The 19,719-nt window shown below is 41.7% G+C and overlaps 2 protein-coding genes across 2 annotated transcripts; both read right to left on the bottom strand.

The window, feature by feature from the left end:
• Positions 1-2,321: 2,321 nt before the first annotated feature.
• LOC122748442 (zinc finger protein 25-like) lies at positions 2,322-3,140 on the bottom strand. The gene is made up of 2 exons (XM_043994075.1): positions 2,937-3,140; positions 2,322-2,843 (listed from the first exon to the last, which is right to left on the bottom strand). Exons 1-2 carry the CDS (start codon positions 3,138-3,140, stop codon positions 2,322-2,324), a joined length of 726 nt encoding a protein of 241 aa, XP_043850010.1.
• Positions 3,141-3,284: 144 nt separating this feature from the next.
• LOC122748441 (zinc finger protein 135-like) lies at positions 3,285-8,597 on the bottom strand. Its single transcript, XM_043994074.1, has 2 exons — positions 8,498-8,597; positions 3,285-4,093 (listed from the first exon to the last, which is right to left on the bottom strand). The coding sequence occupies exons 1-2, from the start codon at positions 8,595-8,597 to the stop codon at positions 3,285-3,287; spliced, it is 909 nt and encodes a 302-aa protein (XP_043850009.1).
• Between the last annotated feature and the right edge of the window lie 11,122 nt (positions 8,598-19,719).

Here is a 19,719-nt window from a genome sequence, read left to right as displayed (position 1 = left end):
GGAACTATGTCCAAAGGGCTATAGAACTGTGCATATCCTTTGATCCATCAATACCACTTCTAGGTCTATATCCCAAAGGTATAAAAAAGGAAAAAGAACCTATTTGTACAAAAAATGTTTATAGCAGCTCTTTTTGTGGTGGCTTAGAATTGGATATCAAAGGGATGCCCATCCATTGAGGAATTGCTAAACAAGCTGTGGTATATAATGGTGATGGAATATGATTGTGCTCTAAGAAATGACAAGCAGGATGTTTTTAGAAAAAAAAAACTAGAAAGACTTACATGAACTGATGAAAAGTGAAGTTAACAGAACCAGGAGAATGTCATACAGTAACAGCAATATTGTTCAATGAAGAACTTCAAATGACTTAGCTATTCTTTTTTTTTTTTTTTTTTGCGGGGCAATGGGGGTTAAGTGACTTGCCCAGGGTCACACAGCTAGTAAGTGTCAAGTGTCTGAGGCCGGATTTGAACTCAGGTACTCCTGAATCCAGGGACGGTGCTCTATCCACTGCGCCACCTAGCTGCCCCTGAAATTATTTTAATGCTAGTTTTGAGAGAAAAAAATATTTTATCATTAGCAATCCATGGTGACCAAATGTCCCATGAAATAAATGTTTCTTGTAGCTTTGGGGCATGTGGTAAAGCCCATTCTGCCAAACCTTTCTTTGTCTCTCCATGGAATGTATGTGAACCATCATTTCATTCAGCTGTAACATCCTTTCTTCTGGTTTTGTGAATACCAACCATGTGAACATTGATGATAGCATTTAGGTCCTCTAGCAACATGTCATTTACTAGTCATTAGGCAGACATCTTAAATGTTTTAAATATATTGTAAAAGGTAGTTTAATTCTTATTTAACATTCCACATCAGCCAAACTTGACTCACTGATTTGTGCAACTCTACTGTCCCTGATGGCATATAGAGGGAATACAGTGAAGAGGAGCCATGGAAGATGCAGTCATTTTTCTCTTTGAATACCACAAAATACTATAATGAACTCGGTCACTTTAACCCTCCAATAAATGGCAAGTTGTTCTGCCACTTTCCTGTTGTGAGAATCAAAGCGCCACCAACCTGCTGAGAAAGATATCGCAGGGAAACTCCACCATGAGGAGAAAGCGTGAGGTGACCTCTGGAGGTTTCAAAGGTCAGATTGGCATCAGGAAGTTGTGTCTACCACCTGTGGGTCATGTCAATCAGTGCTACCAGCCAATTAGCTTGGAGCTCTCTGTGTGGACATCCCTGTTTCTTGTTTCACAGGAGGCTTCTGGGAGAAGCCAGGGAGAAGTGAGGTCATGTGGTTCCGGACTTGGGGCTTGGAGGGAAGATGGATGTGGGCTCTTAGATAGCTAGACGAAGGCTGTTTTACCTCTCTCTCTCTCTCTCTCTCTCTCTCTCTCTCTCTCTCTCTCTCTCTCTCTCTCTCTCTCTCTCTCTCCACTAACTTCTAATACACTTTAGTAAATATTTAAAAGGCTAAACTCTTGCTAAAGCTTCTAATTTAAGATGACCACTCATTAGATTTTAGACATCACAGCTAGAATTTTAGACCTTATACTGTCATTGTTTTATCACTGCAGTCCATCATGAAATCAGTGACATCCAATGATGAATTATACCCCCAAATTTCCATGGCCATTTGCATTCATAATCTTTTTCTTCTATGTTAATTCTTCAATACTTCCCAAGGGCTTGGTTAGTGTTAAAGATTTTCTCACTTTAATTACATTTATAGTTTCTCATCATTATGTACTCTCTACAATGAGGTCCTCTCTAGCTGAAGGTTTTGACACATTCATTGCTTTTGTGCATTTTATCTCAAATACAAGAATTCTGAGAATATGAAGAATAAAGAAAGTCTACAGGCTTTCCCACATTACTTATAGTGAAAGACTCGGGCTACAGCAGGAATTTTCTTATGTTTACTAAATTTTATTCTAAATCAGAAAGCTTTCCTACCTTAATCACATTAATAGGAATTCTCCTCTATATGAATTCTTTCATGTCCACTAAATGTTAATTCATGGTTGAAATTTTCTTTTTTACATCCTATACATTGAATGGACTTCTAATATAAATTTTTAATTAAGGAAGTTGGTCCTTTTAAGAGAAGGCTTTCTCACAGTTCCTATATTCAAAGCATTTCTTTCCGGTATGAATTGCCTGATGTAAGATAAGTCATTTTATCTGGATGAAGTTTCTGCCCCCCCCCATATTCTCTACATTTCCTTCCCCTATGAATTCTCTAATATTGAAGAAAGTGGTTCTTTCAGGTTAAGGCTTTCCCAATGTCATTACAGTCAAAGGGGTTTTTAACTTGTATGAGTGCACTGATGTGAAATAAAAGATGACCTCTGGCTAAAGTTTTTCCCACATTCATGACATTCAAATGGATTCTCCCCAGTATGAATTCTCTGATGTACACTAAGGTGGGATTTGCTGTAGAAGGCTTTTCCACATTTGTTACACTCAAAGGTTTTCTTTCCACTATGAATTCTCTGATGTATAGTAAAGTGAGATTTGAAACAGAAGGTTTTTCTATATTCAATGCATTCAAAAGATTTATCTCCACTATGAATCACTTGATGAGAAATTAGTGTTGACTTCTGGCTGAAGTTTTTCCCACAGTCATTACATACAAAGGGTTTCTCTTCAGTATGAATTCTCTGATGTACAGTAAAGTGAGATTTGAAATGGAAGACTTTCCCACATTCAGTGCATTCAAAGGGTTTCTCTCCAGTATGAATCCCTTGATGTGAAGTTAGTGATGATCTCTGAGTAAAATTCTTCCTGCATTCATTATACTCAAAGGGTTTCTTTCCAGTATGAATTCTCTGATGTTTTATAAGTGATGACCTCTCACTAAAGTTTCTTCCACATTCATTACAATTAAAGGGCTTCTCTCCAGTATGAATTCTCTGATGTACAGTAAGATGATATTTGTCATGGAAAGACTTCAGGCATTCATTACATTTGAAGGGTTTCTTTCCTGTGTGAATTCTCTTGTGTTTGTTCAATTGACTCTTCCACATGAAGACTTTTCTGCACTCATTACATTCAAAGGGTTTCTTTCCAGTGTGAATTCCCTGATGTGCTACAAGTGACAACTTCAGGTTGAAGTTTTTCCACATTCATTATACTTAAAGGGTTTTTCTCCAATATGAGTTTTCTGATGTTCAGTAAGTCAGTCCTTTGGGGGTAAAGTCTTTCCCAGAGTTATTATATTTAATGTGCTTCTCTCCACTATGAATTCTTTGATGAAGAGTAAGTGATGTTCATTGGCTGAAGGTCTTCTCACACTCATTACATTCAAAGGGTTCCTCTCCAGTATGAATTCTCTGATGTGAAATAAGTGATGGCCTCCAGCTAAACTTCTTTCCACATTCAGGACACTCAAAGGGTCTCTCACTAGTATGAATTCTCTGGTGTTTAATAAGTGATGATTTCTCACTAAAATTCTTCCCACACTCAAAAGGTTTCTCTCCAGTATGAATTCTGTGATGTTTAATAAGTGATGACCTTAGGCTGAATTTTTTCTCACAGTCAATACACTCAAAGGGCTTCTCATCAGTATGAATTCTCTGGTGTTGAGTATAGTGATATTTGTTGTAGAAGATTTTCCCACATTCATTACACACAAATGTTTTCTCTCCAGTATGAAGTCTCTGATGTACTATAAGCTGAAATTTGTTGTGGAAAGCTTTCCCACATTCACTGCACTCAAAGGGTTTCTTTCCAGTATGTATGCTCTGATGTAAAATAAGTGATGATCTCAGATGGAATTTTTTTCCACATTCATTATATCCAAAAGGTTTCTCTCCACTATGGATTCTCTGGTGCTCATTAAGTTTACACTTCCATCGAAAGGCTTTGCCATATTCATTACACTTAAAGGGTTTCTCTCCAGTATGAATTATTTTGTTTTCAGCAACATTTCCCCTTTGGCTAAATTCTTTTTCACAGTTGTTGGATTCCAAAGGATTTTCTCCAACATGAGTTCTCTTGTGCTTATCAAGTTGACTCTTCCATCTGAAAGTTTTTCCACATTCATTATACTCAAAGGGTTCTCTTGTGTATGAATTCTCTGGTGAAGGATAAGGTAAGATTTGTAATGGAAGCCTTTCCTATGTATATATGTGTGTGTGTGTGTGTGTGTGTGTGTGTGTGTATATATATGTATGTATGTATATGTGTGTGTATGTAAAACATTCAAAGAGTTTCTTTCCAGTGTGAATTCTCTGATGTAAAATAAGTGATCTCAGGCTGAAGTTTTCCCCACATTCATTGCACTCAAACTGTTTCTCTCTAGTAGGAATTCTCTGATGATCATTTAGTTCACATCTCCTTTCAAAGTCTTGGCCACATTCATTACAATCAAAAGGTTCCTTACCAACCTGGACTCTCTGATGTATGGTAAAAGTTTTCCTGAATTCATTAGAAAGGTGTAGTTTATTTTTAGTCTGAATTCTCTGATGGTCATCAGGGCTTCCCAACTGTCTAATGGCTTTCCCACATTCTTTTAAGTTATCACCAGTATTAATTCTCTCACAATGCATAAGGGGTGCATTGTGGCTGAAGGCTTCCCCACATCGAATTTATGACATTTTTTTTGCCAGGGTCAATCTTCTGCTGTAAAAGAAGACAAGAATTATTACTGAAGGAATTCCTGAATTTATTACATTGACATGATTTCCCTCAAGTTTGATTCTCTAATGTGCATGAAAGCTTCCCTACTGAATAAAGAGTTCTAGAATTAATTTAACATTTAGGGTTTCTCTCTAGTACATATCCAAATTGCAAGATTTCTTTTCCTTAAGGCTTTTTAGCATTCATTATGTTCATGTTCATCCTACTTTTCTCCAGTATTTAAGTTTATGAAATGGAAGATAGTCCAAGTTGGGGATGGGAGATATTCCTACAATTGTTATCTCCACAAAGCATCTTTACATTTAGTTTATCTGAAGACTTTGTAGCACCAACCAAACATATCATGTTTATGGTGACTTGTTTCTGTCCTTACTCTATGTTGTAGACCAATGACTGATGATCACAGACTGAAATGTCTATCAAATTCATTCTATCCAGAACAATTCACCTCATTGAAAGTGTCAGCCTGAGAGAATATGACTCACCTGGGCCATCTCACCCCCCACACACACACACTCCCTTCTCACACACCTCAGATTTTCCCATTTGGAAATCTCAAGGACCAACCTTTTGCAGTCTTTCCTTGGAGGATGCTTTCATGCCAATGTCCAAAGATTGTTCTTCAGGGATACATCGCCTTTGCTGACAAAGGGAGCCTGAAGAAAAACACATGGCAATATCCACTGTTGTTTGTGTTAGGAAAGGTTTGAGATTCCATTTGTTTCATTAAGAAGAATGATGACTGAAATGCCAAAGACAGAACATGATAAGGGAGCTGAAATCCAGGACTGCTAAGAAATCCACGAGAGTGAGCATGTCTACGCCAGGCCCCGTGCTGGGAGTTAGGGACCCGAATGACAAAAAAGCAAGCGATGATCAGGTGTCTGCCCTGAAGCAGCTTGCCATTCTAAGGTGGCATATGTAGGTAGAGGGGAGGGGCAACCAAAGAGGGGCCATCCCTGAAAAGTCATGGGGATGGCCAGTGGAGAGAAATTAACTGACACATGTCCTTTCCAGGAATTTTAGGCTTCATTTAATGACTTCCCATAGCTAGACATGAAAAACAAAGGGGACACACAAGGGGACTTCTCATTGAGATGGCTGGAATGGCAACAAGGAGCACAACAGGTCTGGGTGAGAGCCAGACGCCACACTAGCCAGCCAGTCTGGGCACACGTCTCGTGCCTGGCCACCTGCCCCTCCTGACTCTAGCCAGATGTAAGGAATAGCCCTTGATAAATCTCCTTTGGACATGGGAGTTTTGCAGGTAGGCTTCCTTCTCCCTTCCTAGTTGTAGATTCTGGGTTCCCCTATCATCACTCATTCAGAGAGGGCCATCATCAGGCATCTTGACTCTTGTCAGTCACAAGTCAAGACATCACCTTCATGATGTGACTGGTCCTCTTTGAGAAAGATGGACAGCATCCTGCAAGCAGTATTGGGGACCCAAAATGACAGTTGTAGGAGATCTTCTCTTCCTTCTCCTCCCCTTCCTCCTCCTCCTCCTCTTTCTCCTCCTCCTCTGTCTTCTCTTTCCCCAGCTGCATGCGGTCCCTCTCTTCATGTGGGGAGTCGTACCCTTACATGTGGGTGCTCTGTCCAAAGGAATATAATTTTTGATCACTTGTATTTTATAATATATCTTGGGATTTGGGGGCTAGATTATTTTTTTATTTCTTTTTTTTCAAAAAGCTGAGACAATTCTTTGTCCTGCATGGTTTTCATTTATGATTTCTTGAAACAGAGCTCTAAAGAAAAACAGGCTTTTAAAAAGTTTATTGGGATTCAAATAGAGCTACTTGACTTCAGCTTTAAACCCAAATCACTTTGGCTTTCATTGAATGACCAATAATAGGTTCTGGTCCTAACTTCAGTTACCCAGGATTTAGAATGAGTGTAAATACCAAATGTTTTCTGTTCTGGCCAGAAACTCTGAGAGTCTTCCCCTCTCAGACTGATATTTGCATTACTGGTAAACTAGGCCATTTTTTGTCCCAGTTCCTACCTAGCCTTTAGTCACTGAAAGCATTACTTCAGAAAAACTGAGCCCTGGAAAAGACCTTAATCTAGAAAGGTCAAGGTCGCCCACTGCATCCTATACATAGCTAGTCATTTTAACCCTTGTCTTGCCACTGGCCTCCAGATGACTCTAGAGGAGAAAGTGAGGCTGGTGACTACACAGCTCTGCCTCACTTAGACCTGATACACAGCGTACAGAGAGGCATTTGCAGCCAAATGAAGGCATTGGGATATGATCAAGTCTCCTCATTTTAAAATTTCTCAAGCTCAGAGAACCTTCACTGCAATCGCTGCAATGAGTGGACTTAATTTAGTTGGGAGGCATAGAAGTCGGTTATTACTTCCTCCCATAAGTCCTCTCTTATGCACACAGTCCTTCAGCTTTTCTTTATAAAAAGATGTTGAAGTTTGATAGATAAGTAGCCAAATGTTATAAAGTACAAGACAAGAAAGACGAATCGGTTTCATCCCTTCCCCACGGGCTCAGGGTCTTGGGGAGAATTCCCTGGTTAACAATTCAAAAGTGTTGCCACCTGAGTGACTGTTCACCATGACTCCCACCTGACCACCCCACTGTCACATGCTCACCTGGAAATCTCTCTCCTGTGCATCCATGCTGCTTCTTCTCTCTCCAACCAGGAGATCAAGTCTGGTTTCAAAATTGGAAGCCCTGATCATGGAGAGAAAAGAAATGTCCTGGGGACAGAAAACCATCTCAGAATTCCATCTCAGTCTCTTTCTCTCAAGGGAAAAGAGGTTATGCTGAGAGGCCCAGAGGCTGGGGCCCATCCCCTGTATTCGATGGAACCCAGCCCTAATTGGGACTCAGATAGACCACTGATTCACTGGCCCCTCACTGCAAAGAGCAGAGGACCTCTTCATATCTTCAGGAAACATGGGCCCTGGGACAGCAAGAACCTTTGAACTCAGGAGGCAAAGGTTTGGGGAACCAGACCTTCCAGATCAGGACAAGGAAGCCACAGGATGAGTCCATTTATGAAGGCCCAAGACCTTTCACCAAGAAACAGAACGGGGGCACCTGGGTAGCACAGTGGATAGAGCACCAGCCCTGGATTCAGGAGGACCTGAGTTCAAATCTGGCCTCAGACACTTGACACTTACTAGCTGTGTGACTCTGGGCAAGTCACTTAACCCTCATTGCCCTGCCAAACAAAACAAAAACAAACAAAAAGCAAAAACAAAAAACCCAACGGAATAAAGATGTTTCCAGAATTTTCCCTGAGTCAATACTATACAAAAATCCCAAACTCAGGAGAGCTCTTCTATCACTTTCTCTCAGCTTTTACCAAGGGAGAAGCAGATACACTCCAGGGATCAGAGCCTGGGAAAGAGGTGTGTAATTTAAGATTCTAAATGTGGATTCTAATCTGTTCCCCCAGTTTTGGGGGAAACTGACTAAAATCACTGATAAAACGAGTTTATGTTTTTAAGGGTTTATTGAAAAATAGAAAGAAAAAGATTGAGAACAGAATTCCAACAGCCTGGCATTCCTATCTTTCCTCAAATTTCCTGTGAAGTCCTCTGCCGCCACCACCACCAAGTCAGGAACCCAAAAAGAGCGAGAGCTCTCCGCACAGGCCCTCTTTCCTCTTTCCTATCTCCTCCCAGAAAATAGGAGGCTCCTCAAGTTGATTGGCTGGTAGCCTTGATAGACAGCACCCATGAGCGAATGTCACTTCCTGACGCCAAGGAAAAGCCACATGGCCTTGCCCTCTGAGGCATTTTCCTCATGGCGGAGCTTTCCCACAGCAAGTCTCCAGTAGGTGGCATCATTCCAATCATTACAGAGAGCTGTCCTTACCCAGGGAGACGAGGTTCTCCAAGGTCTCCAGCATCACCTCCCTGTACAGGGCCCTCTGGGCAGGGTCCAGGTGGCTCCACTGCCCCTGGGTGAAGTCCATGGCCACATGCTGGAACATCACCAATGCCTGGAAATCAAATGCATCTCTTCTTACCCAAGGACCTTCTTTGAGGGAGATAGGGAGTGGACAGGAGGAAGAGCGGAGAAGCATTTCATGGTGGGTATTTACTGAGTCCCCACAAACACCACATGTCTCATTGTGTACTGGACTCAAAGGAATAGAGATTGTTCCTCATTGTTTTGTCTGGAAAGGTCATCTCCCTAAGTGGTGTCCCAGAAAATCATGCCCTTGACTCTCAAAGAACCAAATCAATCAATCAATTAAAACCATTGACTTCCATCTTCTAGTCAAGAACACAATGCTACCATCAGCATACTGTACATATGAATTCTTTATTAGCTGCATTGAAGTAATCATTCTTCCTCACCAATCACCCTGTTCTGGGGAGATGTCCCATGGAACACTGTATCCTTTGTCCTGTGTGGGACTAGAATAAAGTTCTCCCCATTTATTAGAGTTTTTTTCAATTTTTTTTTTTGATATGGGACAATGAGGGTTAAGTGACTTGCCCAAGGTCACACAGCTAGTAAGTATCAAGTATCTGAGGCTGAATTTGAACTTAGGTCCTCCTGAATCCAGGGCTCTATCCTCTGCACCACCTAGCTGCCCCACTCCCCATTTATTTGAACAAATATTTATTAAAAACCTACTGTGTAGGGGGCAGCTAGATGGCACAGTGGATAAAGCACTGGCCTTGGATTCAGGAGTATCTGAGTTCAAATCCAGCCTCAGACACTTGACACTAGCTGTGTGACCCTGGGCAAGTCACTTAAACCTCATTGCCCTGTTAAAAAAAATTAAAAAAAAAAACCTACTGTGTGCTCCAAATCCAGAAAAAGAACTGTGGAATCTAGTTGCAGATTGAACCATACTATTTCTACTTCTTTTTGTTTTTCTTTTTTGAGGTTTTTCCCTTTTGTTCCGATTCTTCTTTCACAGCATGACTAGTGCAGAAAAATATTTAATGTGATTGTACATATATAACTTATATCAAATTGCTTGCTGTCTTGGGGAGGGGGTGGGAGACAGAAAAAATTGGAACTAGAAATCTTATAAAAACAAATGGTAAAAACTATCTCTATGTATAACTAGAAAATAATAAAATACTTTTATGATTTAAAATTAAAAATAAATAAATGAATAGATAAATAAAAATAAAATCCTAAAAAAGGCCTACTATGTGCATACACTGTTTTAGGAGCAGGATGAGATACAACATTAAAGAAAACATGGCCCTTGACTTCAACTAGCATAAAGTTGGGGCATGCTGAACACAGAAACAACCCTAATACACTACTGGTGGTCTAGCAAAAGTATAAAGTTTGTGCTTACAGTGGTCTATGTGGAGGAACCAGGAAAATAAGGCACATAGTGACTTCTTGTTGTTCAGTTATATCTGACTCTTTGTGACCCCATTTGGGGTTTTCTCGGTAAAGATATTGGATGGATAGAACACCAGCTCTGGATTCAGGAGGACCTGAGTTCAAATCTGGCCTCCGATACTTTATACTTACTAGCCGTGTGACCCTGGGCAAGTCACTTAACCCTCATCACCCCCCCCAAAAAAAGATATTGGAGCAGTTTGCCATTTTCTTCTCCAGCTCCTTTTATAGATAAGGTGAACAGGGTCACCCAGCTAGGAAGTGTCTGAGGCCAGATTTGAGTTCTGGTTTTCCTGACTCCAGGTCTGGTGAGCTATGCCCTGTACCACCTAGCCACCCCACATAAGGACTGCAGCAATGTAAAAAACCTGAGTGCACCATAATTATAATCATGATATATATAATTATAATTATTAGCTTGGCTCTAGAGAAGAAATGAGAAGACACGCCCTCCTTTGCAGGATGGGCTGTCAGAGCCGATCTCTGTGGGTCAGTTTAGTGAACACCATTTCCCCCTTTCTTTTGGATTCGTTGTTCTGATATGGGTTTTACCAGGTATTTATAAGGAAGGGGAGGGCTATGGTCAGAAATCAGGATGATATAAAAAACGACACCGATCATTTTAAAGGGTGCAGATGGGTCTGGATTATGACTCTACTCAAAGGCTGTCAAGGAGGATGAGGAAGGTTTCCTGGTTGAAATGGAATGTGGACTGGGCTTTAAGGAAGGATAGTGGGGCACCTTATCATCTATGTGGGCATCCCTGGAAAGTAGACTGCCAAGGTAAGTGAACATATCCACAGCATTCAAAGCTTCTCTGTTTGCTGTCACCTCTTGTTCCGTGTATGGTTGGTGTGGTTCTGGCTGGTGGAGAGCCTGTTTTCTTGGTGTTGACTGTTAGGCCAAGATTACCCCAAGCAGCAGAGCTCGACACAGGCTTGCATCTCAGCTTCATAGATTGCACTGAGTGCACAATCATGTGCAAACAAATGTACTCATTCTCGCTCCACTTTAGTCATGGCTTATGGCCTTTTCAAATTGAATGGCTTCCCATCAATGTGGAAGCTGACCTTCATGCCCTATGCATTCTCATTGAAGATATTTGATAACATTGCTAAACCATCATGCTAAAAGCATGTGTGCTTGCTCCACTCCATTGGTGACTGGGATAGTGTGAGAGCATCGTCCATTATCCAGAACCCAGGCAGCCATGCCATCATGAAACTGACATACAGTACTGATGAACTTTTCCAGACAACCAGATGTTGGCATAATTTCCCATAAGCCTCATGACTGACAGTATCAAAGGCCTTGGTCAGCTCTACAAACGTTGTGGAAAGACCCCTGTGCTTCTGGCATTTCTCCTGGAGTTGTTGGGCAGCAACCACTATTGACCATTCCTCAGCCCTTTCTGAAGCCACGCTGGCTCTCAGGTAGATGACCATCTTCCAGGTGAAGGACCAACCTATTAAAGAGGACTCTGGGAAAAATGTTGCCAGAGGGGCAGCTAGGTGGTGCAGTGGATAAAGCACCGGCCCTGGATTCAGGAGGACCTGAGTTCAAATCCAGTCTCAGACACTTGACACATAACTAGCTGTGTGACCTTGGACAAGTCATTTAATCTTCATTGCCCTGAAAAAAAAAAATGTTACCAGAAATGACTAAGAGAGAGACCTCCCTGTGATTATGACAGGACGATCTATTTCCTTCACCTTTATAGAGATGGACAGTGGGTACACCTCTGAACTCCTATGGGATAACCTCCTCTTGTCATATAACCCAGAAAATTTCAGTCAGCTTTTATATCAGCAGTGGACTCTCTGCTTTGTAAATCTCAGCTGGAATAGAATCATCACCAGACACTTTATCACATGAAAGAATCCTAATGACATTCAAAACCTCTTCTTCAGTTGGAAATTTTGCTAGAAAGGCATTGCCTTCAATCTGAGGTGTACAGTCAATAGCTTCAGCATTGATTGATGATGGGCTGTTGAGAACTGTGAGAGTTGTCTCCTCTCAATGAGGATATAACAGTCAATCATGCCCCTCCTGACCTGCTTGTAGGACAAAGGTCTCAGATCCTTTCCTCCCCCTCTGGCAAACAAAATCACATGGTTCTAGGAGCTCACATGGTTCTAGGAGCCCGGGCTGGTCTCAATCAGGTCCAACTGGTCTCAATTAGGTCCCAATCAGCTAGTCTTTGCTGGTAGAGCTGTTTTTCTTTCAGGTCGATAGGGTTTCATGTTGTCCATATAACTGTCAAACTTCTGATTCTCCAGCCTCTTTGCACTCTCCTTCAATCCAATCCAATCCAATGCACATTTATTAAGCACCTATCATGTGCCAGGCACTGTGCTAATGGTTCAGAATATCATTAATTAAAAGACAGTCCCTGCCCTCAGGGATTTTACCATCTAAAGGAGGAGATAACACACAAAAGGAGGTAGGAAAGGGGGGAGGACAGAAGATGGAGTAGTGAGAAGGGAAGGGAACATCAGGGGATACCTGGTACAGAAGCATTTTATTCTGTGGGGTTGAAACCAGATAGAGCAGCAGATACAAAGTGGAGTGAACTGAGTCAAATTTCTGCCTTCCATTAGGGCACACACTGGGAGGAGTTTGGTGCTCTATGCTCGGGTCAGAAGGGAAAGGAGTGTGAGTGGTGGAGTTAGCATCTGGTGATGAGATGAGAAGTGATGAGTGTGCCCTGGGAGGGATCAACTTCATTTGACAACTAAGCCAGTCTCTAAGCACATGAAAGCTTCACCTGAAACCCTGAACCTCTCCCAATACTCTACCTACAAGGAATCCCTTTATCTTCCTCAAGAGTCCTGATGATTTTAGAAATGGATCTTTTTTCTCCAGCCTCCTCCAGACTTCAGCATGCGTGTCCAGGACCCTCTGACTTGATCATGGCCTAACATCACACAGAATCTCCTCATTTGAAGGAGACTCAGCGCTCGTTTATTCCAACTAGTGCCAGAACAGGAAGCCCCTTTCGAGTTCCTTTATCTGCTCTTTTGCTCAAAGATTTGCAGTGAAGAGAATCTGAGAGATGCTGCTTCTCCAGACTAAGCAGCCTCTGTTCTTTCAACTCACTCTCCTACGACAAGCCCCGAGTCCCTTGACCATTCTTACCATTCTCCTGCGGATACTGTCTAGCTTATCCATAGGATGTATGGGGTGTTCAGGAGCACTGTCATCACCTCTGGTCTAAGGGCTTGCATCCTTTCAGGATGACTAATCCACCTTTGGTGTCCCCCTGATTTACCTGTGGCTCCAAGAAGCTGTGGCATTGCAGTGGCCACACCCTGGTAAAATGATTTAAGCAGATGGGATAAGGAAGTTTGAGGGTAACTGACAGGCCTCAAACTCATTGGTGAGTCCAGGGGATGTCTACCCAAGCATGCGAAGCCGTGTCCCAGCAGAAGGGGTGAAGGAGAACAATTGGTTCCAGAACTGAACACATTGTTCAGCTAGGGTCTGATGATGGCCACACAAGATCCTATTAGTTTTGGGGGGATGTTGCATCACATGGCTGACTCCTATTGAGCTTGAGGTCCACCAAAACCTCCAGATATCTCTGAGAAATGCTATATAATCATGCCTCCTTTGCACATAGGAAGCACTTAGTAAATTAAATTTTTTGTGCCTGACTAAAAGATGTTTTACTTAATCCTAATCAAATTCATCTTATTGGAGTCAGCCGAGTGCTTTAGCATCTCCCATCTTGGTGTCATCTGCAAGTATGATGGGTAGGCCACCTATGCCTTTATCCAAGTGATTGATAACAATATTAAACAACATGGGACCAAGCACACATCCTTGGAACACTCCACTGAAGACCTCTTGCTACAATGACATGGAGTCCAGACATCCGACTGGTGTCATTGTCTAGTCTATATCTCTCCATCTTCTCCACAAGAAAGTATTGGGCATTTTTATCAAGTGTTCTGCTAAAACTCTAAGTAAACTCAGTGGCAGCATTCCTCTCACCTGCTAATTTAGTCACATTGTCAAAATGGAAATCAGGTTAGTCTGGCACAACCTGATCTCCCTGAAGCTATGCTAGCACTTTGTAATGTATACTCCTCTCACTCCACTTTCACCAATCACTTTCTGTTGATCCATCCTAGAATTTGTTGCGGATTCAAAATCAAGTTCATGGCCCTACAATTGGCAGATTTTCTTCTTCTTTTCTTTAATCAGGACACTCACCCTCCTCCATGTGTTAGTACTCCCATTTTTCAGGACCTTTTGAACATCACTGACACTGACCCAGTAATGATATCTGCTACTCTCTTCAGTTCAAGGATGTGGTTCTCTTACACAGGTGACTGAAATCCAACCTGGGCAGTGAAAGTCACACATGGAACAGACTTTCCCTCATTGGTTCCTAGACCTTTGAGGGAGGAAATCATCATTAAGGCGTGTCACGGAGTAACAAGCTGCTCTACTCCTGGCAGAGAGAACTGACGTCCTCATCATTTGTGCCTGGCTAAGTCAGATTCCCCTCATCGCCTTGACCACCATCTCCCCTCAGACACCAAGAGAAACAGCTTAGGACCCTGAGCCCAAGAGCCTCCAGCCCAGTGTTTGCAGCCATTGTCCTGGGAAGCAGCCCCCATAGAGACACACAGTCTGGGGACCCAGGAAAGTTCTGCCAGCAAAGTCCTTGGCCCTGTCCAATGGTTCCACATTAGAAAGTCATGTGAATTACTATTTCTTTTGTTTTGGGTGCTGTTGTTTTTCTTTTTTGAGGTTTTTCCTTTTTGCTCTGATTCTTCTCTTATAACATGACTAATGCAGAAATATGTTTAATGTTAACCTATATCCGATTACCTGCTGTCTAGGGGAGGGAGAAAAATTGGAAATTGGAAATCTTATAAAAGCAAATGTTGAAAACAATCTCTACATGTAACTGGAAAATAATAAAATACTTTTATTTTTTAAAAAGGCATATGATGAGGGGCAGCTAGGTGGCTCAGTGGATAGAGCACCGGCCCTGGAGTCAGGAGGACCTGAGTTCAAATCCGGCCTCAGACACTTAACACTTACTAGCTGTGTGACCCTGGGCAAGTCACTTAACCCCAATTGCCTCTCTCTAAAAAAAAAAAAAAAGGCATGTGATTTTATTAGTGGAAATGTCATGAAATCTTGAAGAGACCTGACCAACTGCTTTACTGTTACCCCCATGAGACCTTTCCCTCTGATTTGCAGCTGAATCTTTACCTGAGAGTGGTCTCCCCCATTAGAATGGGAGCCCCTTGATGGTAGGGACCATCTGACTTTTCCATTGGTATCCCCAGCACAGTGCTTGGCACACAGTAAGAACTTAATAAATAATTCATTTGTTCATTCATCACTACCACATCATACATATATATACATACACATACACACACACACACACACACACACACACACACACACACACACACACATATATATATAGGTGAGGCAATCGAGGTTAAGTGACTTGCCCAGGGTCACACAGCTAGTAAGTGTCAAGTGTCTGAGGCCGGATTTAAACTCAGGTCCTCCTGACTCCAGGGCTGGTGCTCTATCCACCACACCACCTACCTGCCCTACCACATCATATGTATGTGCCAAACTTGTATGTATTTCCCATACTCATCTATTTCCTCTTTCTGCCCAAGTGATTTATAGTAAATCCTTCTATTTCTCCTTCTTTTGACTTTCACCCAAATAGCCTCCATTTTTTTCCCTCTTTTTCTTGAATTTCCTCAGTATACCTTTTTACTGCATATTCTCATACACTGTATATTGTACATTGTGCAGTAATGTATAATATACATTACACAGTGTTAATATACAGTGCTACTCCACTCCTAACTCCTTTTGCCCATCATGTTTATTTTCTTTTTTGGTATGTTTATTTTCGATAAATCACACCTCTCTGGAACAATAGAGCAGTCATGGATTTCATTCCAGCAATTCCCCATGATCCCTATGAGGTCAGATGAGTCACCTTGGGTTAGGTTCTCTCAATTCTTCTTACATACTGCCTAACCTTTGAGCTTTGGGGTATAGGCATTTGAGGCCATGGATTTTATTACTGCCTCCCTTTTTGGATTCTGTCTCCCATAAATTCCTGGAAATCTCAACTATCTTTCCTTCTTTGTCACCACTTTCTACATTGTAGGGTAACATAGGTAGTCATCTTTCTCTCTCTTATCCTTTTTTTTTTCTTTTTTTTAGTGAGGCAATGGGGGTTAAGTGACTTGCCCAGGGTCACACAGCTAGTAAGTGTTAAGTGTCTGAGGCCGGATTTGAACTCAGGTCCTCCTGACTCCAGGGCCGGTGCTCTATCCACTGTGCCACCTAGCTGCCCCCCTCTCTTATCCTTTTTTAAAAGTCATTCTGATTAGAATTGCAAGTACGTTCACATTAGCCATTTTAGCTGAACTCAATCTCTAAATAATATTTTTCCCTAGACAATAATCTGTCACCTCTATATTTTAAGTCATGGTCCAGAAACCCAAATTCCATTTTCTAGGCACCATTTTCTTAGCTAACTGTTGACTTCTCAAATTAATTTTTCTCTTCTGCACTCATTGCCTTCAATGGTTGACAATAATGAAAATACAACCTGTATTTCTACAGTCTTCTGTTTCTTTTCCAATATTTCCATAATCGTGGACAATACTTTTTAGCATCCTTCTGGCTGTGTCATTTCTGCATACTTGAGTGGTTAAGTCTTGAAAGATTATCTGTTATGTCCAGGATACATTTATGTAAAGACAAGAGACTTCTCCATTGTTTTTATCAGTATAATGGGTAAATAGGTGTCCAACCCATACTCTAGGAGCCCATGCTTCTCACATGGGCATGCAGACACCTTGCGCATTCTCTGGGCTAGTCCATTCACTATAACCTGCTCTTGAACCAGCGGGTCTAGGTTTCCAGAGAAGGACTATCCCCATGTAGTTACACTCCAATACCCTCGGGATCCTAGGGATAATGATATTGTGGGGAAGTACAGTCCATCACATTCACCACTTCAGCTCTTGAGTCCCCACCCATACACTTCCATTTTTACAAACCATCTACTCACAATGATGACACTTTTAGACAGTAAACATAACCCTTTACTTAATAAGGCAAAATCCATAATACAAGTGCATGAATAATACATAACAAGCTGCATGTAAATCTGGGTCACCCTTCTCCCACCAATGCACTGAGTTATCTGTAGGAAAGAATGGACACACACTTATAGAAACCTGTTAAGGAAGCATAGGAATGAAGAAAACTCACAGGCTCAAAGTAATGCAGATCTCTGGAAATGTAAATTTTAGTGTCCTCTTTTTGTCTTAGGAACTGTCCCCCAAAAAAGTTCCTTGATAAACATAGCTCCTATGTTATTAGATGATTCCACTGGTAAAAATGAATTGATCCATGTTGAACTAACATCTCACTAGACACCATGGCTCAGACAAACGAATTGATCTGCTGGGTGACTTCCCTGATTCTCTGCTTCCAAGCTATTCCTTTGCTTAGTTGGACTGAAGAGCAACTATAGTATTCATCACTTTCTAGTTTCAAACTTAGCTGATGCAGTTATGAAATTTGTCTTTCCACCACTCTCCCATCTTATCAAGTTCAGACTCTTCGATCTCCCCGTGAAGTATTCCACCTTAGAACCTTAAGGTTAGTAGCGAACTTTCATGTTCTGTCTATGATTAAATAAATTATATGTCTCATAATTATAGAATGTTTCTAGTGTCCACATCACTTTGGTGTCACACAGCTTATCAATATTCAAAATTAGATACAACCATCTTAGAACTCTAAGTCTGAATAACAGTTTCTCTTAGAAATCTGAACAGCTTTAACTCGGCAGCTAAATGCTACATGTGCAAGGACATCCTTTTGCTCCTCATTGAATATCTATAGTTTCCTGCAAATTACATTTTCAAGACAAGATGGGGTGTCTGAGCATCATATAACAAAAAAAAGTTACAACAAATATAACATTTTCTTATTTGACAACCAATATATAGACAAAGGCATTCATAACAACCCATGTACATATAGTTATATTAATAGATAACCAAAAGTATAATTCCCATGTAAAACCATTTATGCAAACATAGCAAAGATACATGTATATGTCTGCATTTTATAACTCTAAAACATACATTTCAATAATAAATAGCATAAAATATAGAACAAGAGGTAATCCCATACAAATGGATATCTGGTGTCACAAAACTGTGTTTGACTACTTCAGGAATTAGCTCTCTAAGTCTGCCTGGGGCACCGTTGGCTTCATGCTTTGTACACTCAATCTTCAGTCCTAAATGTTTAGCAATGTGATGACTGTCATCATGCCATGGTCATTCTGCGCTCCTACTCAGCTCAGGCTGTTACAATCCCCCGCTGACACATTTCACTCCTCTGACCATTGTTGCAGTATGAGGACAAAATGGAGCTGCTTTGGAGCCCAATGCTCCCTCATCCTTTGAACCTTTATTCCTCTTTAACTGCAACACACGCAGTGGAGCTACTTGGATAGCCATCTGGTGGGTGTCAACATAGGACAGAATCAGCAGCTTTTTCTTCCTTCTTTTCTTCTCTCTCTCCTCCCCTTCTTTCCCAGGCTGGAAGGGCAGAGGCCACTACCACACAAGTCCAACCCTGTTGCCAACAGGCCCAGAAGCTCTGGCTTGGTTTTTTTCCAACCTGGGCTCATCTGCCCCCTCCCTAGGCAGCTCAGTGGCTCCCTTCCTCTGGGCCCTGGGCTCATGATGGCAATGGTGACCTTGGTATAGGCATCCATCCAGTAGGCTTTCACCCTCCAGCAGCAGGAACCCCAGGCAGGGCCCCCAAGCCTGGCCCCACAGGTTTTCAATAGTCTCTTTTTTGTTTCAAAGCAGCAAACTGATGCATCGAGGGGATTCCTAAATATTTAGGACTTTGTGCACAGCTCTACTTTTTTCTTCAAACTAGATATCTCCGCCCCGCCCCCCCAATGCTGTCTCAAACCAGATATCTCACAGTTAAGAATCTTCAACTGATTTCTATGTTTCTCAAATACTTTGTGAAACAAAGGTTTTTTGTAAAACTTTGAAATTCTGCTTCACTCCTTGAAAGTAAGCTCAGGTCTCAAGCAGCCTCTTAATTTTAGACCTTGGTTCCATGACTGTTAGCAGTTTCCTTCTAACTCAAGGGAGAGTTCTCCATCTGTGACCATGAAATGGACTTATGACCAGGCTGAATGTCCATGGTTATGACATATAATTAGCCTTCTCTGATGGTATCATCATGACAGTGTTTCTTTCTTTTTTCTATTTTTTGCCTAGGCAATGAGGGTTAAGTGACTTGCCCAGGGTCACACAGCTAGTAAGTGTCAAGTGTCTGGGGCCGGATTTGAACTCAGGTCCCCCTGAATCCAGGGCTGGTGCTTTATCCACTGTGACACCTAGCTGCCCCTTGACAAGTCTATGCAGGTCCTGTGACTTTTGTCCTTTGCCTCATTCCCAATATAGTGCCTTTCGGCCTTCCTAACGGTCAGCCTCTTTTTCTCCCCTTTCGGTCCTTGTCACTGCTGCAGAGCTTCACTTATATCCATTAGACTGTGAGCCACACAAAGGCAGGGACAGTCACCAGCCTTTCTTTGATGCCCAGCACTTAGCACAATTCCTTATACACAGTAAGTGATTAATAAATGTTTACTGGTTTACTGACTGCTT

The sequence above is a fragment of the Dromiciops gliroides genome, chromosome 3 (assembly GCF_019393635.1).
Source record: "Dromiciops gliroides isolate mDroGli1 chromosome 3, mDroGli1.pri, whole genome shotgun sequence".
Taxonomy (NCBI): domain Eukaryota; kingdom Metazoa; phylum Chordata; class Mammalia; order Microbiotheria; family Microbiotheriidae; genus Dromiciops; species Dromiciops gliroides.
This window is presented reverse-complemented; position numbering and strand designations above follow the sequence as displayed.

What these genes read in the sequence shown, in the direction of transcription:
- LOC122748442 (XM_043994075.1), bottom strand. Translation starts at nt 3,140, where the DNA reads ATGTGGAAAAACTTCAACCTGAAGTTGTCACTTGTAGCACATCAGGGA. An exon ending in ATGACAAATATCATCTTACT is followed by an intron (nt 2,844 to 2,936) that starts GTACATCAGAGA and finishes ATAAAACATCAG; the next exon opens with AGAATTCATACTGGAAAGAA.
- LOC122748441 (XM_043994074.1), bottom strand. Translation starts at nt 8,597, where the DNA reads ATGGACTTCACCCAGGGGCAGTGGAGCCACCTGGACCCTGCCCAGAGG. An exon ending in GGAGAACCTCGTCTCCCTGG is followed by an intron (nt 4,094 to 8,497) that starts GTAAGGACAGCT and finishes ATCCTTCACCAG; the next exon opens with AGAATTCATACACAAGAGAA.